The 24,601-nt window shown below is 37.4% G+C and overlaps 1 protein-coding gene across 2 annotated transcripts; it reads right to left on the minus strand.

The window, feature by feature from the left end:
• Window positions 1-269: 269 nt before the first annotated feature.
• LOC120302720 (muscle M-line assembly protein unc-89-like) lies at window positions 270-24,520 on the minus strand. 2 transcript variants are annotated; one of them, XM_039331578.1, is made up of 14 exons: window positions 23,797-24,520; window positions 23,571-23,667; window positions 21,142-21,999; window positions 19,213-19,410; window positions 15,826-15,877; window positions 13,891-13,995; window positions 12,721-12,884; window positions 11,909-11,944; window positions 10,423-10,514; window positions 8,438-8,599; window positions 7,278-7,349; window positions 5,786-5,929; window positions 5,465-5,536; window positions 270-1,134 (listed from the first exon to the last, which is right to left on the minus strand). In XM_039331578.1, exons 2-14 carry the CDS (start codon window positions 23,588-23,590, stop codon window positions 596-598), a joined length of 2,514 nt encoding a protein of 837 aa, XP_039187512.1. In that variant the 5' UTR covers window positions 23,591-23,667; window positions 23,797-24,520; the 3' UTR covers window positions 270-595. The 2 variants fall into 2 exon arrangements, with proteins under 2 accessions (XP_039187512.1, XP_039187511.1); XM_039331577.1 differs by having other exon boundaries at window positions 23,571-23,671; window positions 23,797-24,283.
• Between the last annotated feature and the right edge of the window lie 81 nt (window positions 24,521-24,601).

Genomic DNA, 24,601 nt, shown 5'->3' on the forward strand with positions numbered 1-24,601 from the left:
CATCATGAATATGAGCCAGTTGCCTAAGCATTCAAATTTTGATCCTGTGACCATAGGGATGCTTCAGTGGTGTGAAAAATAGTCATAGGTCACTATTTTCAGTGCTGTTGTAACTCTGAATGGTCACTAAGCAGATGGTTGTAAGTCAAGGACCACCTATATTTCTTTTTTCCCCTGGTGCACTGTTTGTAATCCAGTAAGGATCTTAAAAACACTAGAATTGCCAGACAGCAATAAAAAAACAAATAAGCACGTTAAAAGGATTTAGATAGACACACACCTGCTGAATTTTATTCAGGCCTGCCAAGGAATCGTCTACAATGAGTCATATAAAATAACCCTGAATGCCTCCCCAGCTTATTCCACTTTCAGGAGGAATTGACTTCCTTTCCTAATATCTTTGATTTTAGAAATTTGCTCCAGCTGATTATATGGCCGGGCAAAGAGCACACATAATATCAGAGAAGACTTGAGATTTCCCTACACGAGATTGGTTGGTGGAAACTCAGAAACTTCAGAAAACCGACCTTCTCTTTACACATAGATTGACTGGTGACCTGTGGAAGCTGAGTAACCTGAACTGAGGAATCAAAGTCTAAGATTTTTCCTCTACGATGTCCTGCTCTTTATCTTTGTCCTCTGCATTATCCACAGGTGGGATATTTTGATCAGGAGTATCAGATATGTCTTTTTTCTCCTCTGTTAAGTCAGGCTCAGGCTCAGCACTGGTGCTTTCTATAACAGGAACATCTGTCACTGACTTTTTCGCCTCTACATTGTCAGACTCTTTAGCGTTGCTTTCTTCATGGTCTACAGAAGATGCAGTGCCGGGCACTTTTTGGTCAGCAGTATCGGATTGCAAAATTTTCACTATTGTGATTTTATGATCTTCATCTGCTTGTTCATCTTTCAAGATACTCTGCTCAAAAGGACAGGACACTTTTCTGTGGACTTCGTCAAAATCACTATATGTAGATGAAGATGTCAGTCCTGAGAAGTATGGGGTTGTGGATTCAGATGTTTCACTATCAAAATAGCTTTGATACTTTCTTCTCCATCTCGAATCAGCACCGACAAGCCCAGTCACATCCTGAAAAGGCTTCCGTTCCAAGAGCGCGTATTCACTCGGAAATACTGTCAGGAGAAGTAGAGACTTTCAAAAGATAATATATGATTTAACATAAGCCAATTGGCATAATAATAAGAATAATCAACTCTGGCAAAAGAAAACAAAAGTAGTCCCAAAAGTAATAGTTGCCTTAGGTACAATCCCAAAAGAATTGGAGCACCACTTGAACATCATCAGCACTGTCCAAATCACCATCAGTCAATTCCAAATGCAGCTTTACCTGGGACAGCTTACATCTGTGATGCTACCTTTAATACAGTCAAACAATGACATTTGCCTATCCCATGTCCTTGGAAGGACTCGGTAAGGGCGTAAATATGTCAAATCCAGTGTAAACATCTGGCTGACTGATAATCCCTCTAACTAAAACAGAAGAATTGAAATAAAGAATAACTGAGCATCTAGAATAGCACAAAAACAACAGAATAAGGTCGCTTGCCTTGAGAGACTAATTCTGGCTGCAGAAGACCAAGCTCTAAGAACAAATGCATACAAAACTAAAGTTGAGAAGGCAGCAATGGACAGTAAATGCTGCTTCTGCAAAAAAGGTGAAGAAACGGTAGCACCAACTGACTACAAACAATAGTTACAAAGTAGCAACAATGATACATTGGAATATCTGCAAAAAGTATATAAAATAGGACTATAAAATAGACAAAGTAATAGAAAATAAAGAAGCTAAAGTGATCTGGGACCTTAGAATTCAAAGAGACAAGTACTGCTACCCCAGACTTAATAAATGTCAATAAGAAAAACAAAAGAAAAAAAGGCTGGAGAGTGGACATTGCAATATCTGAAGACAGCAGAATAGGAGAGGAAGAAAATCACAAAATACAAAGACCTGCAAAGGGAGGTAGAGCAAAATAAAGCAAAATAAAGCAAAGATAGTATCAATCGTAATAAGCACTTTGCAGGTTATCCCACAATACCTGGAGCAACACCTCCACACTATTAGTATTGACAAAATCACCATCAGCCCATTGCAAAAGGCAGTTTCACTTGGAATAGTTTAACATCCTGCGACAGTACATTTTGCACCATCAAGCAACATTTGCCTATCCTACATCCTTATGAAAGACCTGAAAAATGCCAGATCACATCTAGCTGGCTGTGTGATAAACCACAATAATAATTTATTAAATTTATATGCTGCCCATTTTCCAATGAGTCTGGCCAATTTACAAATTATTAAAAAACATTTAAAATTAAATTAAAACAACAATCCCCCCTCCCAGAACAAAATGGTGAAAATAGAAACCTGGATGGAATTAGGGAAAAGAAAAAAAGGGAAATCAATCATCCTCACCAGAAGCTTGGGTGAAACACTGTATTATAATGAGAATGCACATATTTTTCAAAGGTAGGATTTTAAAAAGGATTGGCCAGGACTGCAAAGATCTTAAGGAAGGCCATAAACCATACATCAACATTAACTGCTGCTAAGAGAGTGAACTTGCTAAGACCAGATATAGCCCATTACTGTAAATCCTGTCCTGCTTATCAACCAAAAGGGAACAAAATAAAATTCCATTGTAGAGAATGCCTTTTATTCCCACCCCCTTTTCTAAAATACTCCTGATTTTTGTAGGCTCTTCCCCCAGTCCAGTAAAGACAGTGGATATATCCTAATTGTATGTGACTATGCAACTCGCTCTCCAGAAGCTTTTTCATTAAGGAATGTGCCAGCTAAAAGAATAGCAAAAGCATCAAAATGTTAAAAACCTTAGTAGGGTAGACATACCCAAGGAAATTCTCACAGATCAAGGATCTAATTTTCAGTCAGCTCCAGTTAAATATCTTTACATGGATTCAACAATAAAAGGGATATATACCAACCCTTATTATCTGCAGCAGATGATCTAACTGAAAGGATGTATCAGATCCTTCAGAAATATGTGGGGCAAGGTCCCAAACAATTGGAAGCCTTCTTTTTTTTAAATCCAACATGGGGTTGGCTGCCATTTCTATTGTTTGCATATAGGGAAATCCCACAAACATCCACTGGATTTAGCCTCTCTAAGTTACTCTATGGGAGGCAACCTCAAAGGAGGTTATTATTAAGGCTGGTGTGAAAATTTAGAAGGTCTTAAGAATTTAATATAATATATATATTAATCTAGGAACCAAGTTAAAGATACTAGAACATATTGCCCAGGAATATTGGCCTGGTCTCCCATGGAGGCATGTCATATTGGATGTGCCTAATGGACTGATATACTACTCCACTTAGACCATGTATACATCTTGCCCCTTCGCTTTCCATCTTTGATGATTTTTAGTCAATGTTAATATTGACAGATTCTACATTAGGCAAGAAAAACCAAATGCACAGGTACAGTATAGGTGGTACCTGGCTCAATAGTAGTAAATGTGAGGGGATCTTGCAGTCCTAGTGGACAATCACTTAAATATGAGTCCCCAGTGTGCTGCAGCTGCCAAAAAAAGCCAACACAGTTCTAGGCTTTGGTAAGGCCACACTTGGAATACTGCATGCAGTTTTGGTCACCATGATGTAAAAAAGATGTTGAGACTCTAGAAAGAGTGCAGAAAAGAGCATCAAAGATGATCAGGGGATTGGAAGCTAAAACATATAAAGAACTGTTGCTGGAATTGAGTATTCTCCAAAGCTCAGGTGCTATTTTCCAAGGCACCTGAGGGCAGGACAAGAAGCAATGAATGGAAACTAATCAAGGAGAGAAGCAATCCAGAACTGAGAAGAAATTTCCTGATGGTTAGAACAATTAACCAGTGGAACAGCCTGCCTCCGGAAGTTATGGGTGCTCCAACACTGGAAGTTTTTAAGAAGAGACTGGACAGCCATTTGTCTGAAATAGTATAGGGTTTCCTGCCTGAGCAGGGGGTTGGACTAGATGACCTCCAAGGTCTTCTAACCTGGGTCTTCTAACTCTGTTATTCTATTCTATTCTATTCTATTCTATTCTATTCTATTCTATTCTATTCTATTCTATTCCAAACATTATTTTATTATTTCAATGTTTTATCTTGTTTTCACCTTTTGGCAGGATGGGCAGCAAACAATTTAAATAAATGAACAAATAAATAAACATTTAAAAACAGCAAGGAAGAACAAAAGAAGCAATATGATAAGAGTTTACAATCAAAGGAATTAAATGTAGGAAACAAAGTATTAGTGTTATTGCCTACTAGCGCGAGAGCAAACTACAGGCTATAGGCAGGCTCCCTACATAGTATGTGACTTAAAAATACATTTACTATGCAACTAGACTTAATGAACCTGGTGGAACATTGGATAGAAATAGGAATTCAACCTATTCAACTGCATCCTTCAGAATTCCAGAATGTCTTAAAGTATTACAAAATGAAATAAACAAGATGCTCCAAATGGACATTATGCAGCTATCTGTGACTGGTATTCTTTGATCAAATTAATACCAAAATCAAATGGAGACATGATTTTGCAAAGATGTCCAGCAAATAAACTGGGTGATAACATTTGGTGAATATCCAGTCCCTGGGTTAATGATTTCTTGGGTGGCTTAGATGGAGCCAAGTATTTATCATCCTTGGACTTAGCCATTCCACTGGAATCCCATTCAAAGGAGAAAATAGTATTTGCTACTCCACAGAGCCTCTTCGAATTCAAAGAGTGGTTTTGGATTACACTGGGCATCAGCTATCTTCCAGCGTTTTATGAAAAAAGATCCTAGTTGCTAAAGAGAAATAGTGTGCAGCATATCTAGATAATTTCCAAGGCAAAACTTGGGAAGAACACCTCCAACACTTAGAAGTTAGTAATTGACAGCCTAAGAAAAGCTGGTTTAACCATCAATCTAAAGAAGTGCCATCAGGAGTATCAAGAAACCCAGTATTTAGGATTTCTAGGTGGAAAGGGAAAGATAAAACCTGAACAAGGAAATGTTAAAAACTTGAGACCAAGTAGAAACCCTGAAACAAAAAAAAAAAGAAATCTGATCTTTCTTAGGGCTAGCAAGATATTACCAAAGGATCATTTCTTATTTTTCTACTAGTTAAGGTATATAGAAAAGCAGGCAGCTTAGCAAAAATAGCAGTCACCAGTGATGCCTTCTTTCTCTCTTATATGAGCCTTTCCCCCCAGAATCAGCATATCATAAAGCTGAAATCTTGACACAAGTGTTAGAGATGTGTCTAACTGTGTATAGCTTAACAAAGAACTTATGACATTCTAAAAGAGATAATTTCTCTGCAAACATCAAAGTGTTAGGTTTAGAATGCAAAGGTCAATATAGTACATTAATTCACTTGCAAGAACAAGATGGAACTGAGCATCAAAACTGATTCTACTGATTTACTAAGAATCATCAGACATCTCACCTTCTTCTGCAGGATGCTTCTGTAGTTCCCTTACAGCCAGGATAAATTCCTTAAAGTTCAGAAGCCTATTTTCTGCACAAAGAGAAGAAGGAATGTTATCATCTCTAGCATTTGCTAATACCTCTAACAGATTTCTGAGCATGATTCAAAATCCTACTTCAAGCTTTTACAAACCTAAACTAATTGAGACCAGCATAACAGTAGAAGCTGTTTATTCAGATTAACTCTGGATGGTCTGCACTGAGATACTATTTTGATATGAGATTCCTTTTAGGAATCATCTGGGGAAAGGAATGGAGAATGTCAAATGAAGATACTCACTATTAATACGAGTGCATTTTAGTGCATCATGTATAGTTTCACAGGTCAGGTTGACTTCAAGGTTTTCCAGGATTAACCTCAGATCATCAATACAAACCATATCTTTCTTTATTTTCCTGAAAGCCCAGAGGATATTCTGGAATCCTAGAAGAAACACAGAAGAAAAAGACAGCAAAAACTGATGCTTCCGTGCACAAAGATGTAGGCACTGAAGTCATACACTTTCAACCTTTTAAAAGCCATTGGTCCCCCATACCTTCTCTATATCTAATTCACCTTGTTCACAGCAACACAAAGGGTTTGGCAAGTGTCTTCCTAACTTTCAAGAGGCAGTAGGGGGAAGAAAGGGGATGCAATAAATATTGTTGATACTGCCATGATCAGGCTGACAACTAGTGAAGAAAAATTGAAAGACACTTCATATGTTTGTGTATGTAATATGTGTGAGACAATGAGCTCTGCAGATTCCAACTTCAGCTCATAGCCAATACCTTCTATCTATCCTAAAGCGCCTTTCCAGCATGAGCAGTTCCCAAAGGAATACAGATTTGAAATGCATCCCAAGAGCTCAGCTTCTTGTTCAGCAGTGCAATAGAGGGCATGATGGACAGTTACTTCAACTGAAAAGTAAAGAATGAGATAACTCCAGGAGTCTGTGTTTCATCAACTTCTGAGGCAGAGAAAGGGAGAGAAAAAAACACCCCAGCTTCTATTAGTAATTATTAGCTTAGTTGTAGCTAAGGGTGAAGATGACATTGAGGGCAAGCCAACCAACTTCAGCCAATTGTTGCCATGGACACTGGAGTGTAAAATATGAGCTGGGGTGAACAAACAAAAAAATCCCATAAAGCTGCTACTGTGCTTTGACTAGACAGATACAAGTATAAGGCATGACAAAAGGCAGAGAAGGAAAAGGAGAGGAAAAGCTTGCTCTGCTTTCAATTAATTCCTCATAAGTCAAGAGATGAAACATGGAAAGTATGACTTTCGTAGGCAGGGTTTCTTCTCTCAATTGAAATCTATAAAGTAAATTTTCAAAAATATATAGAATAATTTAAGATGTGCTGAAACATCCTTATTCTTAGTTTAGCTATATCAAGAGAGTTGGGTGATTATTCCATCACAAATGACATTAGCTATGAAAGCAACCCAACATCATAAAGTAATTTATGTGACATATTGAACAAAATAAAGTAGTCAATCAGAATTTCCTCTTTGCCCCTACTGAGGGACAAACACATTTTTATTTTCATTCAGGTAAAAGCATCAAACAAAACATACAAATATGTACATTATCACAAGAGTGATGTTTGTTTATATTAAAAAAATGAAAAGCAGCAGATATTTTTCAGATGAAGAAAAATGAGGGTAGAAATTGTTGATGGAAGTATAAAGAGAGAGAAAAAAACAGAATTATGCCATACAATGGTATGGCAAACATACACTGGTGCAAACATTTCTCTTGATATTGCCTCAGTTTTTCTTCTCATACCTTCTGTTTGGGCAAATGGGGAGGTCTTATTCACCACTTCCAGAAAATCTGAAAAATTCAGAGTCCCAAGTACTGTAAGAGAGAAGGAAGGTTACAAGTGAGAGTGACATAAATACGTGCAGATAAGCAAGTTGACAGACAGAGTAACATTTGGTATTATAACAGGTGTACAATATGTGACCCTTCAAACTTGAGCCAGGATTTTCAGCATCTCCAGCACCTTGCCCAATATTTATAGACAACACTCTTTCTGGCAAAAATAGTTGATGGACTAGGAAGAAGTAAAAAGTAAGCATAAAAGCACAAAGGGAAGGCTAGATCGGGGCCTCTGTAGGATCATTATAGGGTTGGGCATGCATGATAATATAGAAATGGAGTGTGGCTTCTGTTGCAATATTGCAAGTATGCTTTTATCAGTCTGAATGCACACACACACCTACACTCTTCAGGAGCCACTGGCCAAATATAGAACGTAGAATGGATGACTTGGAAATTTTCAGTCAACATGGCTTCTCAATTGGAAAGGAGCATATCAAAGAGTATATGTGTATATATACAAAGTATACAAAAATTATAATAGCTGAACTTCATATATTATGCACAATCAAAATGTGATATATTTGGTTCTGACTCAGTGGATTCTGTAATCCAGTCAATGGGTGTGTTTGCACAATACAGTTAGCCATATCAGGTAAAGGTATATCTGACAATTTAGCACAACATGCTGAATTGGATTAATGTTAACCTTGTATTGGTTCAAAAGGTTCAGTGTACTCACACTGTTTGATTAGTTTATTATTCAGTCTGCAAATCTAAATACTGTAATAAACTAATTCAGGCACCAAGTTGACCATGTTGTATAAATGCAAAAGCAGTTCAAGGTACCGGGTAATACCTTTAAAAACTCTGCAGCAGGTTAACTTATTTTCTTTTTCCCAGATTGTAAAGTTCATTCAGTGATCTAAATATGCAGGAAAATAGGCTGCCATTTGCATGACCCCCATTGTATAGGGCTGAGTCAGACAAACTAAAATTAATGCATATATTGATTTCCACATAATCGAATTTCATGAGGATATCAGCTTTCCCCAGATAGCATGCACTATGAGTTAAATGACTGCTAGCAAAACAAAAGCCTGTGCATCAGGGTTATCACATACCATCCACATTCATTAACTGAAGAGCACAATACATCTCATCTCTGGTCACTAGAATCTTGAGAGTATGAAGTACAAATAGGAGTTTGCTGACAGGAACTCTGCCACACTTCAAGACATTGAAAACAGCGCAGATTCTAGACAGCCCTGAGCACACAATACAATCTGAAAAGTAAAATACTATTCATTAATTATATCCACAACTGGCTGAAACTGGATAGAATTGAAGGCAAATTGAAAGCTACACGAAAAATGGACAGCGATCTGTTCTGGGTCTTGTGAAATTCCCTTACTCAGTAATAGTGCAACCCTACAGTAGAGCAGGAGATGTGCATTTTTATAATCTTGAGGGCATATTTTTTGAGGGCAAAAGAATAATTTGTAATGCCTGTGGTGGCAGAGATTGTTCCATTCCAAACTCTCCAGATGGCAAGTATTTTTCAGAAGAAAAGAAATTTCTAGTTCAGTTTTCTATGAAAACTTCATTGGACTATGAGAGAATTAGTGATAAAGACAAGAGTGATGACAGGTTCTGAAAGTAGAAGCAGTGCAGGAAAAACAAATATGTTTATGAAAATATATCAAAGATAGACTTGTCTACTAACAGAAGTAATGGAACAGAATACAATGGAATTGAATGGAAGTTGGGCAGAAGAAAGTTGGTTCTGGAAACCAAATAAAACAGTGTAAAAAGAGTGAAGTTAAAGAGTGCCTCAAAAGTGTGAGGATTCAAAGTACGTTGATTGATTATTTGAGCGTTTACTTTTTTTTAATGCCACTTTTAAAATTTTCCCCGCTGTTCACTTCCCTCACTATTCCTTTTTAGTTGTAATTTTGTATGTTAACTTTTTTATTTTTTGAAATTTAATAAAATTATTTTTAAAATACTTTAAAAAATGGGGCAAGGAGAGAAGATTATGTTATATGACTTTTAAAACTAGGATTTAAAATTAGCACTAAGCACAGTTATCGTAACTGGAGACCAAATCAATGAATTGATGTAACGGTAAAGTGTTCTGTACAATACGCCCAAATTCTAGGCATTCCCATCTCATTTTTTGTCTTGGACCACAAAAATTGTTTCTAGAATTCTGTCAAAATTATAGCATCTCTACTAAGCCTGTGGTCTACAGTGTTGACTGGACAACTGAAACACTCTTGCTCTAAAATGGTTCATATTTTTAACTACAGTTTGTGTTATTACTGTGTCAGATTTAATTTATTCACTTGTGAGCCATTTTTACAAAGGAGTGTGTGCAGGGTTTCGGTATAGCAGTGCCTGAATGAAGAAATACTATTGGGAGGGGGGGGTGTCATTTATTGTCACGAATCTATTCACAAATGAAGCAATGTTCAATTTAAAACCACAGATGAACATCCACTACAGGTAGTGCTTGACCTATGACCATATTGAGCCCAGTTTCCCTTGCTAGACAAGACAGTTGTTAAGTGAGTTTTGCCGCATTTGATGACTTTTCTTGGCACAGTTGTTAAGTAAATCACTGCAATTATTAAGTTAGTAACATGGTTGTGAAGTGAATCTGGCTTCACAGATTTGCTTGTCAGAAGGTCATAAAAGGGGATCACATGACCTTGGGACACTGCAATCATCATAAATACACCCCAGTAGCCAAGTATATGAATTTTAATCATTTGACCATAGGGATGCTGCAACAGTGAAAACAGTGAGTCATAGGTCACTTTTTTGAGTACCGTTGTAACTTTGAACAGTTATTAACTGAATGGTTGTAAGTCAAGGACCACCTGTACTAGCATTAATGGCAGTTTAATATGAATCATTCAATAAAATGGACTGATTAGGATTTGTGTTTCAAATAATGAATTAAAGCACTATACATTATCTTATATTATTTTAGGTGATAAACAAACAAAGCAACAAATCAAAAAGGAAAATAATTGTATGCAAGGGAGTTTTTCACCAATAGAAGACTTCTTTCACTGAGACAAGGCCAAATGACATAAATTACCTTCCCAGGCTGTGTCCTTGATAAACTGGGTATTAATGTCTCTCCCCCTGTCATACACAGTTATGTGGACATTGTAGATAACATTAGGCTTCCTGCCAAAACATGGACAGAAATCTGATTATCATTATAACCTCTGCTTATCTTTGACCTCAAGGCTGGTATCACCTAAATCGAATTTAAAATCTTTCACATCTAGAAGCAAATCACTACAGGTAGTCTCTAAATTATGGCAGTAATTAGGGGTGGAATTCCTGTCCTTAACTTATGCAATCATAAAGTACAATATCATGTGGCCATGTTTTTAGCAGCAGCAATCTCCACAATCTCTACTGCTGCCATTAACTGAATCTTAGTAGTTATTATGTGAGGACCCACCCTGATTCATATCATTCTCAGCTCGTCCCTTTCAGCCTTATCTTTGGTAAGATAAGGAATTGCCTCATCAGCCTCCCCTTTATTTCTCTCCCCCTGCCTATCTTGTCATTTTTCACAAAAATTCCTGACATGTTACAAAGTATAAAGAAATACCCATTGCGACTGAATAAGTGAATTAAATAAATTAAAAAATACACAATAAAAATAAACAATAGCACTGAAATGTAATAGATAAATAACAATAAATAATGAATTACTTCCATAATAACTAGAGCACAAAGATACCAAAAGCTCTCTGGATGAGTTTGGTCTTTAAAAGCTTCTGGAAAGCAGTCAACAGTAGGGCAAGTCTGACTTGTGGATGAAGACAGTTCTATAGAACTGGGGCCATGAATAGGGTCTTCTGGACTTGACTTCCTTGATATGTGGAGGTGGAGGATCATCAAGTGATTTTCTGCAGTACATCGGTTTTTGAACCATTATTGTCTGTTCCTAACCATAAAAACCTAAAGTAATAAATGTAGGGCATTAAGCCACAATCCAAACTCTGTCCTTTTTACTTGCATTGCAACATTGCATACAAATAGATAAGGGATAGAGTTTGCATTACAATGCCTTAACACTTGCCCCTTGCCGCCTTCTCCTCTTAATTTATATGCTCAATGCCCTAGCTTTCATGTCTCTTCACTATGCCTATATATATATATATAGGTACCTGTCAAGTTTTACAATAAGTTTTACAACAAGTTTTACAATGAGTGCACGACATAAGAAACATAGCTATATTCATTTACTACACCTCAGTACTGCTTCATCTTTGCAAACCATCCTTATTAGCATCACATGCAGACACCATGACATTTTCTTTCTTTCCTTACCCACTAGGTATATCTTATTATTTCTTTCCTGCCCATCCACACCTTTATACTTTTGATTTTGAGAGCTATTGACACATGCATGCACAATACATTAACACGCAAATTCCAGGAATGGAAATGAGAGATCATAGAGCCCAAAAACTGAGAAAGCCAAAACAGGGAGAACAGAGAGAACATTATAAAGGAAGAAAATAAAAGGAGGTAGAATGGAGCATAAGCAGGAGGCTACTCACTTGCTCTTTTTTGTTGGCATGGATCGTGAGACATGGCTATAGAGAGAATAAAAATTATTATTAAGCTGCCACTCACAGTTCATCATTCAAATACTTTTATGTAGAACATGGAACAATAGGCCCAGAACAATTACTGTGTCACAACTATTAAAGACCGGTTTTAAAGTTGGTAGTAAGTCAAATGTTAGTCTGACTTTTGGCTTATCGTGTTCTGTGAATCCAACCACTTTGGGTTGTTTTTCTCCCCAGCATTTGTTGGTTATGGCATAGCTTGATGTAAAACTCCAACCAATGCATGAAATATGTGAAATAATGATTATAGCAGATTTTGTTGCATGCTTAAAGATGTCTGACTAAGAAAACAAGTAATCCTGCAGGCCACTTTAACTATGCAGATAAAAAAAACCTGTTAAGAATTACAGAAATGGCATAGGAACAATTTCAAGGGGGCAAGACACTGATTTGAGTTCCTCCTCTTTCCTGTTTGCACCACTAATTTTGCAAAATATTGTGCAAAATTAATTATGGAGAAATCATTAAAGAAGGGAAGGAAATTGCAAACCAGAATGTTTTAAAATGAAAAGAAAAAATAGATGTACATCAGATACATTAATGAAATTGCAAAATATCTTTGAAGGAAGATTTTCCCACTGATAGAAATCCCCCATACGTTACATTTACTCTCCATATTTAAATGTTCAAAGGTTTCTCCTTCTGCCGAGGAAAATCAGGAGCAGAAAAAGGATCAGGCACAGTGGAAGGAGGAAAGAATGCCTGAGTTGGCCCATTACAAGCTGAAAAGGGATTTTTACCTGCCAGAAGAGCTGACACTCTTTCTGCGTGAAGGGGATGGGCGGGTTTTGCTTGGAGAAGCTTGCTTTGAAGGGCCCCTGGGAACTGGCTTATTCTTCTCTTTTTTCTTCTTTTCTACTGAAACTAGTGGTCTCTTCAACAATGTTTCAAAGGAAGTAGTAATCTGATAGTGAGGACAGCAGGATTGTGATAATGCACATTTCTTTATACACTGTCATCACACATGTAGTAGTAGGAAAGGAAAACTTTTATTGGCACCTGGCCAATAAAAGTTAAATTCCCGTTAAAGCATGGCATCCAAAGATTGGAATTAAATCTTCAAAAGCTTGATCCATGCATAAACATAATTGGCTGGATTCCCATCCCATGTAAGTCATGGCTTGCTTCATCTATGATGTTTTCAACAAATAATAGTGGTTTTAATGTTGAACCATAAACCACTGTTTACCAAAACATGTAGGAACTAAGCCATTCATCACTATTTAACAAACCATGGTTAGGGCAATCTGTCTTGATTCATTGAGTTAGCTTAACTATAAAATGTTGACAAAATATCTGCTGAAACTTATGGAGAGGAAAAAAAAGGCAAATGAGATAGAAGGAGTTTAAAAGTAACCTCAACCGTATTAAGCAACCACAGTCAAACTGCCAATGGTGATGTATTAATTAAAATGAAACATTAAATTAGGGGCCAATATTAGAAAGCCCGTGGATCACTTCTGCTAAAGCACTTGCCCATGAGAGGGGCTTATGGTAGAAAATAGTTTTTTAGATTGGGAATGTTCCTGCATCTTTCCCAAGGCTGTATCAGCACACTAGACAATATTTTGGCCTTGTTAAGTAACGGAAGGCTGGACCTCACTCTTCAGTGTTATTTTTCTCCTCCTTGTAACAGGAGGTCAAAAGGAAGACTCAGAAGAAAGCAGGCAGGGGCAAAGAACTGGAGACAAAAAAACTTCTGTGATAGAAACATTCATGGAAACCTAAGGGGGAAAACTTTTTCAATACTGCGAAATCAGTTTTAAGTTTGTGTTCCTTTGTAATTAAAAAAAAAAAGCACTTATTGGAGTTAGAAAACCAGTGGGTGGAAAGTACTTTAAAGATGATTTATCCAAGGAGTCGTTTTAGGAAGAGAACCACTTTGCACACATGGATAAGAAAGTGCTCACCTGGGTGTCTTTATCTTTGGTTTGTGGGCTTGTTTTGGGGGTGGTGACTTTCGGAGGGGGTGGCTTCCTAAGTGGTGTCAGGCGTCGCATGAGCATCTTATTACACTGTCCAATTCAAAATAAATGTTAGTTCGAAAGTGGAAAAATAATACCAAAATACATCCCATTGTTTAACCTGGGAAGAGCTCTGCTACTTGGTTTCAATCTCTCAGTCTTTCCCATGACTATTATGTGTTTTGAGGGTAAAGTCAATATTGCATTATTTATTTTTTAAATTGATTATCCTTCAGGAGCTCAAAGCAACATATATAGCAACCCATCTACCCCCCCCCTTGCCCAATTTTTCAGAGCAATTCTGCAAAGTCAGGTGGGCTGAGAGAGAATTCTGCCCAAAGTCACCCAGTAAGCATTCATGACTGAGAGTAGACTTCAACCGGGATATTCTCCAAATCATTGTTTATCAAATTTGGCAACTTTTAAGATTTTTGGACTATCAGCTCCCAGAATTTCACAGCGAGTAATTCTGAGCTGGTCCAGGCATCTTAAATTTGCCAAGCTCATATGTACAAACTTGTTCATCTAAAGGGATTCCACTATGAATTCTACTAGAAATAAATTTAGAAATATTCCCAGCAGATTTCACAGTGGTGTGAAACTAGCAATGTTAGTCAGTCTACATCCATTTGTTTTTCCCCAAATAAAAACATTTCTACCCCCTAAAAGTCAGAAAAATATTATTAAAAAGTAATATTTTGGAAATAATTTAATATATTTTAATGAATCAATTCATTAAAGTAGCTGCATCTTTAAAACTACTTAGTAAAGCACCTGTGCTTTTTACAGGTTTTCATAAAAAACTGAAAAAATGTGGCTACTTTAAAGAGGGGCTATACTTATGCCCCAGCACATTCCAAATAGTCTTTTAAATTTTGTAGCATCCACAGACCTAGAAAAGAATAAAATATCTAATATTTAATAGCCATTGTTATGCTTATGTACCACAGAATCTTAAATTATTATCTGAATCATAAAGTAAAGGTTTGAAGATGGCCAAAGTCACAGAAGTATGACTACTAAACGGATGTTTTCCTATAAACCTTTTCATAGTAACATGAGAAAATAAGCCTTGTTTGTACATCTGAATAAACTTGTTCCTGTACCTGTGTATGCTTAAACACATCCAGATATCCAAATCATTTATGCAAAATACTTTCAATATTGCTTGCAGGGAACACAAACAAAAGACTGGATCCTTTCTGGAGGCATTTGACTACTACTGTGAGAAGGTCATGTGAGACTAAGTTTCGGATGACTCTTTCTAAATTCTCAGTGCTTATGTAAACCTGAATGATTCTGCAAGCATCTCCAGATAAGGATTAAACAAAAGCAGCATTTAATTTATTCATGGTTCTTTTTACTTTTACCTAAAGTTGCCCTAAAATTCAGTGTTGGTAATTGCAGTTGGTGTTCAGTGAACATTCAGTGATATTTCAGAATCATTATTGTTTTTTCTTTATTGACTACATTGATCCCTCTGGTTTGATTTCTTTAATTGTGAGAACATTGTGATGCCATCCATTGCTGTAGAACAACTGTCCTCAAAGCATATGCTATGTATTGATGACATATGGACCTATGTGCAGTGGTTAAAGACACTGAGCTTGTCAGCTGATTCAAGCATGGGTGAGATTCCTGTTCTTACCCCAGTTCCTGCCTGGTTTGAAAATATGCAAATTTGAAATAAGTACCATTTTGGTGGGAAGATAACAGCGTTCCATGCACCTTGGTGTATAATCATGCTGGCCACATAACCATGGAAATGTCTTTGGACATCTGTTTCAGCTAAGAAACAGAGATGAGCACTGCCCTCTAGAGTCGGACATGACTGGACTGGGGAAATCTTTTTAATCTTATTGCAAAGATCATGATTCTCACCTGAATTGCTTTATCAGATGTTTGAGGCAGGGTAATTCTGGGAACCACTGGCCTATAGGAAATAAAGAAGACAATCCATGAGATCATGACCTCTGTCCACTTTTTTATACAATAAATCGAACTCTTTCAAGAATAACTCCAATAAAGTAAGTAAATAGCTAGCTGAGAAAATGAATAGATATTTCAGACTGGGGAGCTTCCAAGACTCAGAGTACATTGTTGAGGCAGTCCTAATTATGAATGCTGGGCAACTGGACCTGGCCACAATTTAATCTCCAGCAGGCTTTAATAAATGGGCAATCCTCCATTCCCAGTTCCTTCTTTTCCCCCTTGTTAAGTTAAGAAACGGAGACTCTAAGTGGACATAAAAGCAGAGCTACATGTCTGGAGGCAAAAAAGATGCTGAAGTGTGACCCTGAAATCTTTAAGGGGATTTGCAGAAGCTAAACCAAAATTAGCATAAAGCTTTATTTGAAGATTTTAACCTAGGGAAGTCAGGGTTGGTCAGGACCAGTTGGCAGGGGAGAAATTCATTTTCTGAGAGGTAAATGTTCTAGAAGACATTTTGCCCAGCACCCTTCATATATGGAGGCCACCATCCTTAGATGTTTATATATACATATTGAGTTGAGCAACCTGCTGTGTATAAGACATAAGTTATCTTAAGATTATGATACCAAAAGATATTAATTTTCAGTGATACTCTTATTTTGTTACAATATATCCTAAAAGAGGACCTCATGTAAGTTTAACGAAGCTATTTTGTATAGCACTTCCCCAAACTCAAAAAACATCGCCATCATATCTGAGGATTTTTTGTAAGTTCCTGTCTATAAAAAGGTGACTTGTGTTTGGTTTTCATTTCTATGCCAATTTGTCAACAGGAATCTTCAGTTTCAAATACATCACATTGTGGAACTCATCTAATAACCTAACTCTAGTTTTATGACAAGGGCAGACAGAGAAGTGGAGAGTGTGGTCTTTTGTACCAAATGCCAACAAGAATCCCATGGTACCGGCCCATGTTGTGACCTCAATCAGAATGTTGCATATTCAGAGATGGGAAAGAGGCTTTATAATTTGAAGCCAAAAGTCCTGTTAATACAAGTGATAGCTGATGGCTCACATTACTATTATGTCCCTCAAGTGAATATAAATTCTATTTTGTGTATCCCAAACTCAATGTTTTCCAGATTTGAGATTATAGTTCCTATGATTCCCACCCAGCACCATCATTGGATAGGTTGTTATATTCAGTTGTGGTAATGTAGCTCTTCATACACTTGATAAAGAGAGTTCAGGGACAAAAGTTTGCTTCTTGTTAATTAGTCTGTTATACTGTACTTAAAATATATTCCACCTTTTCTTCAAGAACTCCAAGTGTCTTACAAGGCAGGTTCTGTTAATTTTATTACCACAACAACAGCTCCATGAGATATGATGGATTGAAATAGTGTAGCTAACCAACTGAGTTTCCATACTTGAGAGTGGATTTGAACCTGAATCTCCTCACTGCCACAAGGTGTTGATGACAGGGAAGATACTAAGTCCAAAACTCTGCTTTGAGGGGGGCTCCAGGGCTGTCCCCATTTCTAACATTTATATGAAGCCATTGAATGAGATCATCAGACATCATGTGAAGCATTATAGGTCTTGTCTGAATGCCTACAAGGGTCTGAATAGAAAAGAAGCTTCACCTTAACCTCAGCAAGACTGGAATGGCTTTAGATTTTTAGGGACTCCTAAATCCATCTTTTCTGGATAGGTAAACACTTTTGGAGTCCTCTTGGACTTGTGACTCCTCTTTGAAGAGTTGGTGACATGACCAGGAAAACTTTTGTACTTCATCATGTGTGACTGTTGCTTTTTTCTTGCACTGGGAACTCTGCTCATGGTCAGCCATGTTTTAATTACCTCTCAAGTGAATTACTGCATTGCACTCTATATGGGCTGCCCTTGAAGAGAATTCAGAAGCTACAGCTGTGAAGAATGCAATGATGCCGATAGTTATGAATGTTAACAACTTGTTGCAGTTCCACATTGGCTTCCAGGAACGCCTGGGTATACCTCAAAGTACTATTTGTTACCCATAAAGTGCTTTATGGCAGAGGGCCAGCTTAATAGCAGAACTGGCCCTTCTGGATTGTCCTTAGCCATTCTATTAGATTGTGGAGAACCAGGGAGAAGATCTTGAGGGAAATAGGCAAGAAATGTTATGTAACAAAAAGGACTGAAACATTTCATAAATCCTAGGAAATAGAGTAAGATTGCATTTGGAAGACACTCAGACAGGTCTCTTCCTGATTACTGGGATATAAGAGAGAAGGAAAGTAAAGTGTAATTAGGTTTGCAAGTTTTTATTATTATAGCTTATCTCAATAAAATATAGTTCTAAGCTTCCTTCTAGTCTGGTCTATCCTGAAGGCTGGCATAATTTTAGAAGGAGAATATGCTGTGGATCCTGTCAATAAAGGAGGTTGTCTTGCAGAACCAGGAAGTGAGCCTTTGTCCTTGCCCTGTAGAAAACTGTTTCCTATGAGATTAGATGGGTCCCTATCCTGCTGGCCTTTGAAAGGGATATGTGCTCACCTTGCATGGTGATCAGAGAGTTAGCTCAGGAATTTGTGATGTGCTTTTTGTTTTAACTGGTTTCATTCTCAGCTGCTGTATCTGCTGCTGATGCCAGCACCCCAAGGAAGACCAGACCATGAACACAACTCCAGACAAAGGCTCAAACTACTATTGAGATTGATTGTAATAGCAGAAACCCGCAAGTCTAACAGGGAGTATGAATAAGAGAGGCATCTGTCTCAGCTGTTTCTAAATGTTATCTCACTGTTCTGGATTTAAAAATAATAATAGCTCCTTTTGCTAGATATTGGTTCCTTGACATGTATTTCTCAAGGCCATCTCCTGTACTCTCTATGCCTGTGTTTTATATTATGTTTTATAGTATTTTTAAATGTAAGCGATCCAGAGTTGCTGTTGTGAAATGAGCAGTCATATAAATCAAATCAATGAATAAACCATCCAACCTGAAGCCAGTTTTCATAATGAACAAGAACCTACATACTGAAGATACTTAACAAAGAGCCAGCATCTTCATCAAACCCTTCGCAAACATTATTATCTTAATTGACAAGATGCTTGTATGCTGTCTCACATGTAATCTGCCTCTGCATAAGTACCTTTCCTTCCTTCCTTGTCTCAACTGAAATTTTCTATCATACTTCTCCATTGCATCTAATGAAATGAGTTGCTGCTCTTGAAAACACATACCTTTTAATAAAATTGGTTAGTTTGAAAATTTGCTACTGGATTCCTTCTGATTTCTGGGCTTCAATGGGAAGCCATCTTAACTCAAAACTTGTTTGTTTGTTTGCTTACTTGGTATGCTGATAGTAACTTCTGGGAATAGGAGTACAGCTTTCAGTTTTAATATTAGCAGATTTCTTTCTGGGTTTTAGTGATGAAACTTCAGTGGCAGGTTGATAATGCTCCCTCTCAGTTATTTCTGAGAAAATCTTACTTCTCTCAATTTTCTTTATATCTTGGATTTTGCTGTCTTTTCTTTCAAGTTGAGTACTAGTGTAAGAGAGGAACAAATCATTTTTCAGAGGGGACAATAATATATTTAGAAAATATATAAAGAGAAATCTAAATACACTATATTAAACAGGTATTTTATATTTTAAAATGTTCTTTCTCAAATTGTTTTGCTATTCTTTTCAAAATGTTGCAAGTGATGTAATTATTTAATACCATCCAATGCTGAAGATGAATTCTTCACTCCACCCATGCTAATTATCTGAGAAAGAGTTTAAATATGATATATGAATCCATCTATCCATATACTGCAAGCTTTCAAATTCAGTTGTATTTTAGGACTGAGCCTTTAAAAAAAAAAAAATCAAAGAGCAACATTTTACCTGAATCCTGAAGGGAGGAGAAAAACAAAAATTTACTTCAATAAATTTCCTTAAGCCAGAAGTGGGCAGCATGCAGTTCTACAAATTTTGTTAAATTGTCTCTCTCAGATTCTTTCCACCTTGGCTATATTGGTTAAACTTATGGATGGACTTCAATCTTATGCCTTAAAACTTGCTTCACTGGGACAGTTCCAAACCTACTTCCTGCATTTCTATGTGCTAAACCTGGCTAGTGTTAAGCTTAGTCAAGTGGTTTTCTTTTGGTGGTTTAGTGTCTCACGTGAATACAATACCAGATTTTTGCTGAATTGCTTCAGTACATCAGATAAATAAGTTAATTCAGGAACCAAGTTAAATATGTTCTTTTAAAAAAGTCAATCTTTACTATATCATTACCAGAAAACATGAAGGTGAATACTTAATGAAATATTTTGAAACAAGGTTAAGAACATTTTGGATGAATAAATTAAAATGGGAGGTTGCACTGAAAACTTGGGTACTAGTTCTCCCTCAGCTGTAGAAATTCATTCAGCAACTTTCTCTCAGCCAATCTGCTGTATTCCACAGACCTTTTAGAGCATGGTTGGCTGGAAAATTCTGGGAGTTGAAGTTCTTAAAGTTTCTGAGACTGAGAAACACTTTTCTGGAGAAGAGGTAGGATATAAATCCTATTACCTATCTCTATCTTTCCCTCCTCCCCCACCCATCTATCCATCCATCATGGGGAAAAACTGAAAATAGAAGTAGGTAAACACTTTTCAAAAGATCACGGACCAGAGTGGCAAGTGGGAAGACATTTTAGTATTGCCCTGACTATCCTATTGACTACCAAGGTCCATAAAATAATTCTTCATTTTTGCTTTTTGCTTGTCCCTCTGCCTGTCTATGACATTACTAATTTCAGGCTACTTCCTTTTGTTTTCGTTCTCAAGCACCCATGCACAGAGTTTTTACTTTCTGATTCTCTTTCTTATAGGGTATGGTCAGCTCAGGCTTTGCTTATTCCTATCAAGTACTTTCTTAATTGACCTCTCTTCTGTTACACTTATAAAATCTCTTTCATTATAGTTGTGATCAGTTAGATTTTCCCTCCAGGATTGCTTATATCAGAGGTCCCCAACCTTTGGGGCACCAGGGACTGGTTCCATGGAGAAAAGTTTTTCCATGGACCAGAGAGTGGGTGGATTTGTGTGCAGCCTACATCCCATGGACAGGGCTTTGCTTGTTTCTACGGACCGGTTGCTGGCATGCCGCAACCCGGTACCGGTACACGGACCGGGCGTTGGGGACCTCTGGCTTATATACATCCACAAATGCCATTCTTTCTTCTTAGCAACCAGATATTAAAGCTAAAATCTTAATTTTGCAATGCCAGAGGATTACTTACATATCTAATATGGATTCTGGAGCAGCTGATCTGCCCTGTTCATCCTGCCTTCCAGTAATAGAAATAGCTAGGTAATCAATAAAAGAGGGTGGGGCTGGCTGATCATAAAGGATTGTCTGTTCTTGCATCCTTATTGGTTCCACAGCCAAATATGTGAAATCTTGGGGCTCATTGTCCTTGACTTGCTCAGTTAAATCTTGTACTTTGCTACTTTCATCTAGTTCACTTATATCTGAGGGCTTGCTCTCTTCATCTGGCTCACTCAGTTCTTGAAGTTGATTCTCTTCAGCTGTTTCACTCAATTCCTCAGGTTGTTTCTCTTCACCCTGCTGACTTTGCCCTTGAAATTGGCTCTCTTCACCCTGCTCAGTCATGTCTTGAAATCGGCTCTCTTCAGCCTGCTTGGTTAGGTCTTGAAATTGGCTCTCTTCACCCTGCTCAGTCAGGTCTTGAAATTGGCTCTCTTCACCCTGCTTGGTCAGGTCTTGAAGTTGGCTCTCTTTACCCTGCTCGGTCAGATCTTGAGGTTGGTTTTCCTCACCCTGCTCGGTTAGCTCTTGAAGTTGGTTTTCCTCATCCTGCTCGCTCAGGTCTTGAAGTTGGCTTCCTTCACTCAGTTCACTTAGCTCTTGGGGCTGGTTCTTTTCCTCTTGTTCTGTTAGCTTTTGAGTTGTGCTATCGCTAAGCGGCTCATCTAGGCCTTGGTTTTCATTTTCCTCAGTTTGTTCATTTGGGCCTTGGAGACGGATGGTCTCTTCAGCCTGCTCATTTAAGACTTCGACTATGTTGTTATCAGGTTGTTCATCTGGGCCCGTAGGCGTGATGTTTTCAGCCTGCACAATCTCATTTTTGGATTCTCTATGAGAAAGTAAGCACAACACAATGCAGAAGAAAACACAACAGATAGACAACAATAGAGACATCCTTGTTTCTCTTATAGGAAATGCAAATAAATAAATAGGTACAAATAAATGAATTGATAAAAACATGATTTAGAAATGCATAGGATGCTTCAGTTATCCTTTAAATTATTAGATTATTTATTCATTTCTTTAGAAATGAATAATCAAAAGCTTTAATAACTCAAGATGGCTTACAAAAATACAATTAAAAAGGAAGTAATTAAAACAAAACCTAAATAATAATAAAGCAAGAAAACAATATCTTTGTGATTTAAAATGTTAAATATGAAGACAGATAAACTGAAAGTAAAAACCTGGGTTTTAAAAAAGTACAATTTGAACTTTTTCCACAAATCTTTTGTTTATTCCAGAATATGGATCTTGAACTGAGAAGGCAGAATTAATTGTAGATGTCAAATATGTAGATATTTCAAAATCTATATATTATACCCTCTATCTATCTAATCTATCTACCTACCTACCTACCTACCTACCTACCTATCTATCTATCTATCTATCTATCTATCTATCTAGCTAGCTAGCTACCTACCTACCTACCTACCTACCTACCTACCTACCTACCTACCTAGATATCTAGATATCTATCTAGATATCTAGATATGTAAATATGTAGATGTAAAATATATAGCTGTCAAATATGGCTCACTAGCAGGAACTGTGAAAAGAATCTAGATGTCTTAGTGGACAACCACTTAAATACCTTTACTCAATAGAGGGAATAGTATCAAGATCATGTGAAATATTAGTACCGCTTGGAAAGACCACACTTTGAGTACTCTGTTCAGTTGTGGTGACCACAATGCTAAAACATGTTGGGTCTCTGGAAATAATGCAGAGAAGAGCAACAAAGATGATTTAGGGGACTGGAGGCTAAAAGTGCATGATAAATGGTTGCAGGAACTAGGTGTGTCTAACCTACCAAAGAGAAGAATTAGGAGGTAACATGATAGCAGTTTCCCATATTTTGGGGCTGTCATAGAGAAGAGAGAGTTGACCTACAGTACTCTCCAAATCAGCTGAGGGCAGGACAAGAAGTAATGGATGAAAGATTATCAAAGAGACATCCAGCAAAGAATTATGGAGAAACTTCCTGACAGTGAGAACAATTAATGAATGGAATAGTTTGCTTCCAGAAATTGGAGGCAACAGCCTATAAAAAGCATCACACTGTTTCTTTCATATAACTTTCCACTAGGGTATTCTACATATGGGCAGAAGAACTTGCTTCATCTCCAGTCTTTAAATACAAGGAAGGCTAGACATCTTCCTTGCAACATCTTCCTAGCAACTATTCCCATGAAGAATAATGTATGGTTAATCAGCAACTTTCAGGCAATGAAAAAAATGATAGGGACAGTGGCAAGCAATGTAGAGTACAACCCTTCTGTATTTATTTATTCAGGTCAGCTATAAAGTGACTTGAATCTTGGACTTTAATTGGTAAACCCAATTAAGAGTCTGTGCTTTTGAGAAACTTCTTAATCATCTGGACAAAATTTAGATTACCTTCCAAGTTCGTGCTCCATTTTTCAGGAATTGTAAGTGAGATTCACTCTTTCCATAAGAGCACAGGTGCAAATGTCAAGAAGATTGCATAAAGATCCTTGCTGGAAGAGGAAAAGAAATAATGCTAACAACCGATCACATAGAGGGAAAAGTTGAGGAAAAAGAACATGAAAAGATGCCAAACAGTGCCTTGCTCTTTTTCTAACCCCTTCCCTGTATGACTCACTTATGACGCTGTAGAGGCCAGCAGTACAGTTGGCAATGCCAGAGCACCTGGGATGAAATAGCCAGGCTGGGAGAAGGCGCAGCTAGAATCACAAACATAGAGAAGGACAATCGTTCAGGACTTCCATTTTTTCAGCTGAGCCACAGAAACAGCTGAGGTTTTGGATCTGCTAAGGGGAGGGCTTCAGTTGTTAGGAGAGGGGGAGATGATTCTCAGGTGAATTGAAGAACCATCTCTTCCCTTTGCCAGGGTCTTCCTCCTCTGCCTGGATAGCAATTGTTGTATAAGAAGTTCCAGCCTGATGATGTCACAGAGCAGCTGGTGATTCCAAACAAAGATTACACTGTAGAAAACAACTCTCCACCCCCACCCCAAAGGTGCAGGTTTCTGCCAAGATGCCGATTATCATCCTGAGAAACAAAGCAGTACAGAGGGACCAAATAGGGCCTCCTCTGCTGTCTGACAAGGCCGGCATTGTTACTTGATCCCACACATTAACACACGTGCCTGTTCCAACCAAAGACATTAATGGACCTTAAAATAAATGAAAAAGCTTGGGACCAATGAAAACAAAACAGCTAGCAATGAAATTGTAATTTAATTAATTGTTCTCATTCTCAACATCTTTCAGGATCTTTGTAATAGCAGTGGCAGAACAACTCCTAGCATTTAATTAACAAAGAATGTCACACTGGATGATTTTGAAGGTTGCAACCTAGTGGAACTTTTGCCTGGATAGATTTCTGGCAATTACAATTATTATAACTGTGACTAAAGTTCAGTAAAGGATAAAGAGAATAATATA

The sequence above is a fragment of the Crotalus tigris genome, unplaced genomic scaffold (assembly GCF_016545835.1).
Source record: "Crotalus tigris isolate CLP2741 ecotype Arizona unplaced genomic scaffold, ASM1654583v1 scf7180000024437.13266115, whole genome shotgun sequence".
Lineage (NCBI taxonomy): Eukaryota > Metazoa > Chordata > Lepidosauria > Squamata > Viperidae > Crotalus > Crotalus tigris.

What these genes read in the sequence shown, in the direction of transcription:
- LOC120302720 (XM_039331578.1), bottom strand. Translation starts at nt 23,590, where the DNA reads ATGGAGCACGAACTTGGAAG. An exon ending in AGTTACTATCAGCATACCAA is followed by an intron (nt 15,878 to 19,212) that starts GTAAGCAAACAA and finishes TATTTCCTATAG; the next exon opens with GCCAGTGGTTCCCAGAATTA. An exon ending in TCAGTTAATGAATGTGGATG is followed by an intron (nt 7,350 to 8,437) that starts GTATGTGATAAC and finishes TCTCTCTTACAG; the next exon opens with TACTTGGGACTCTGAATTTT.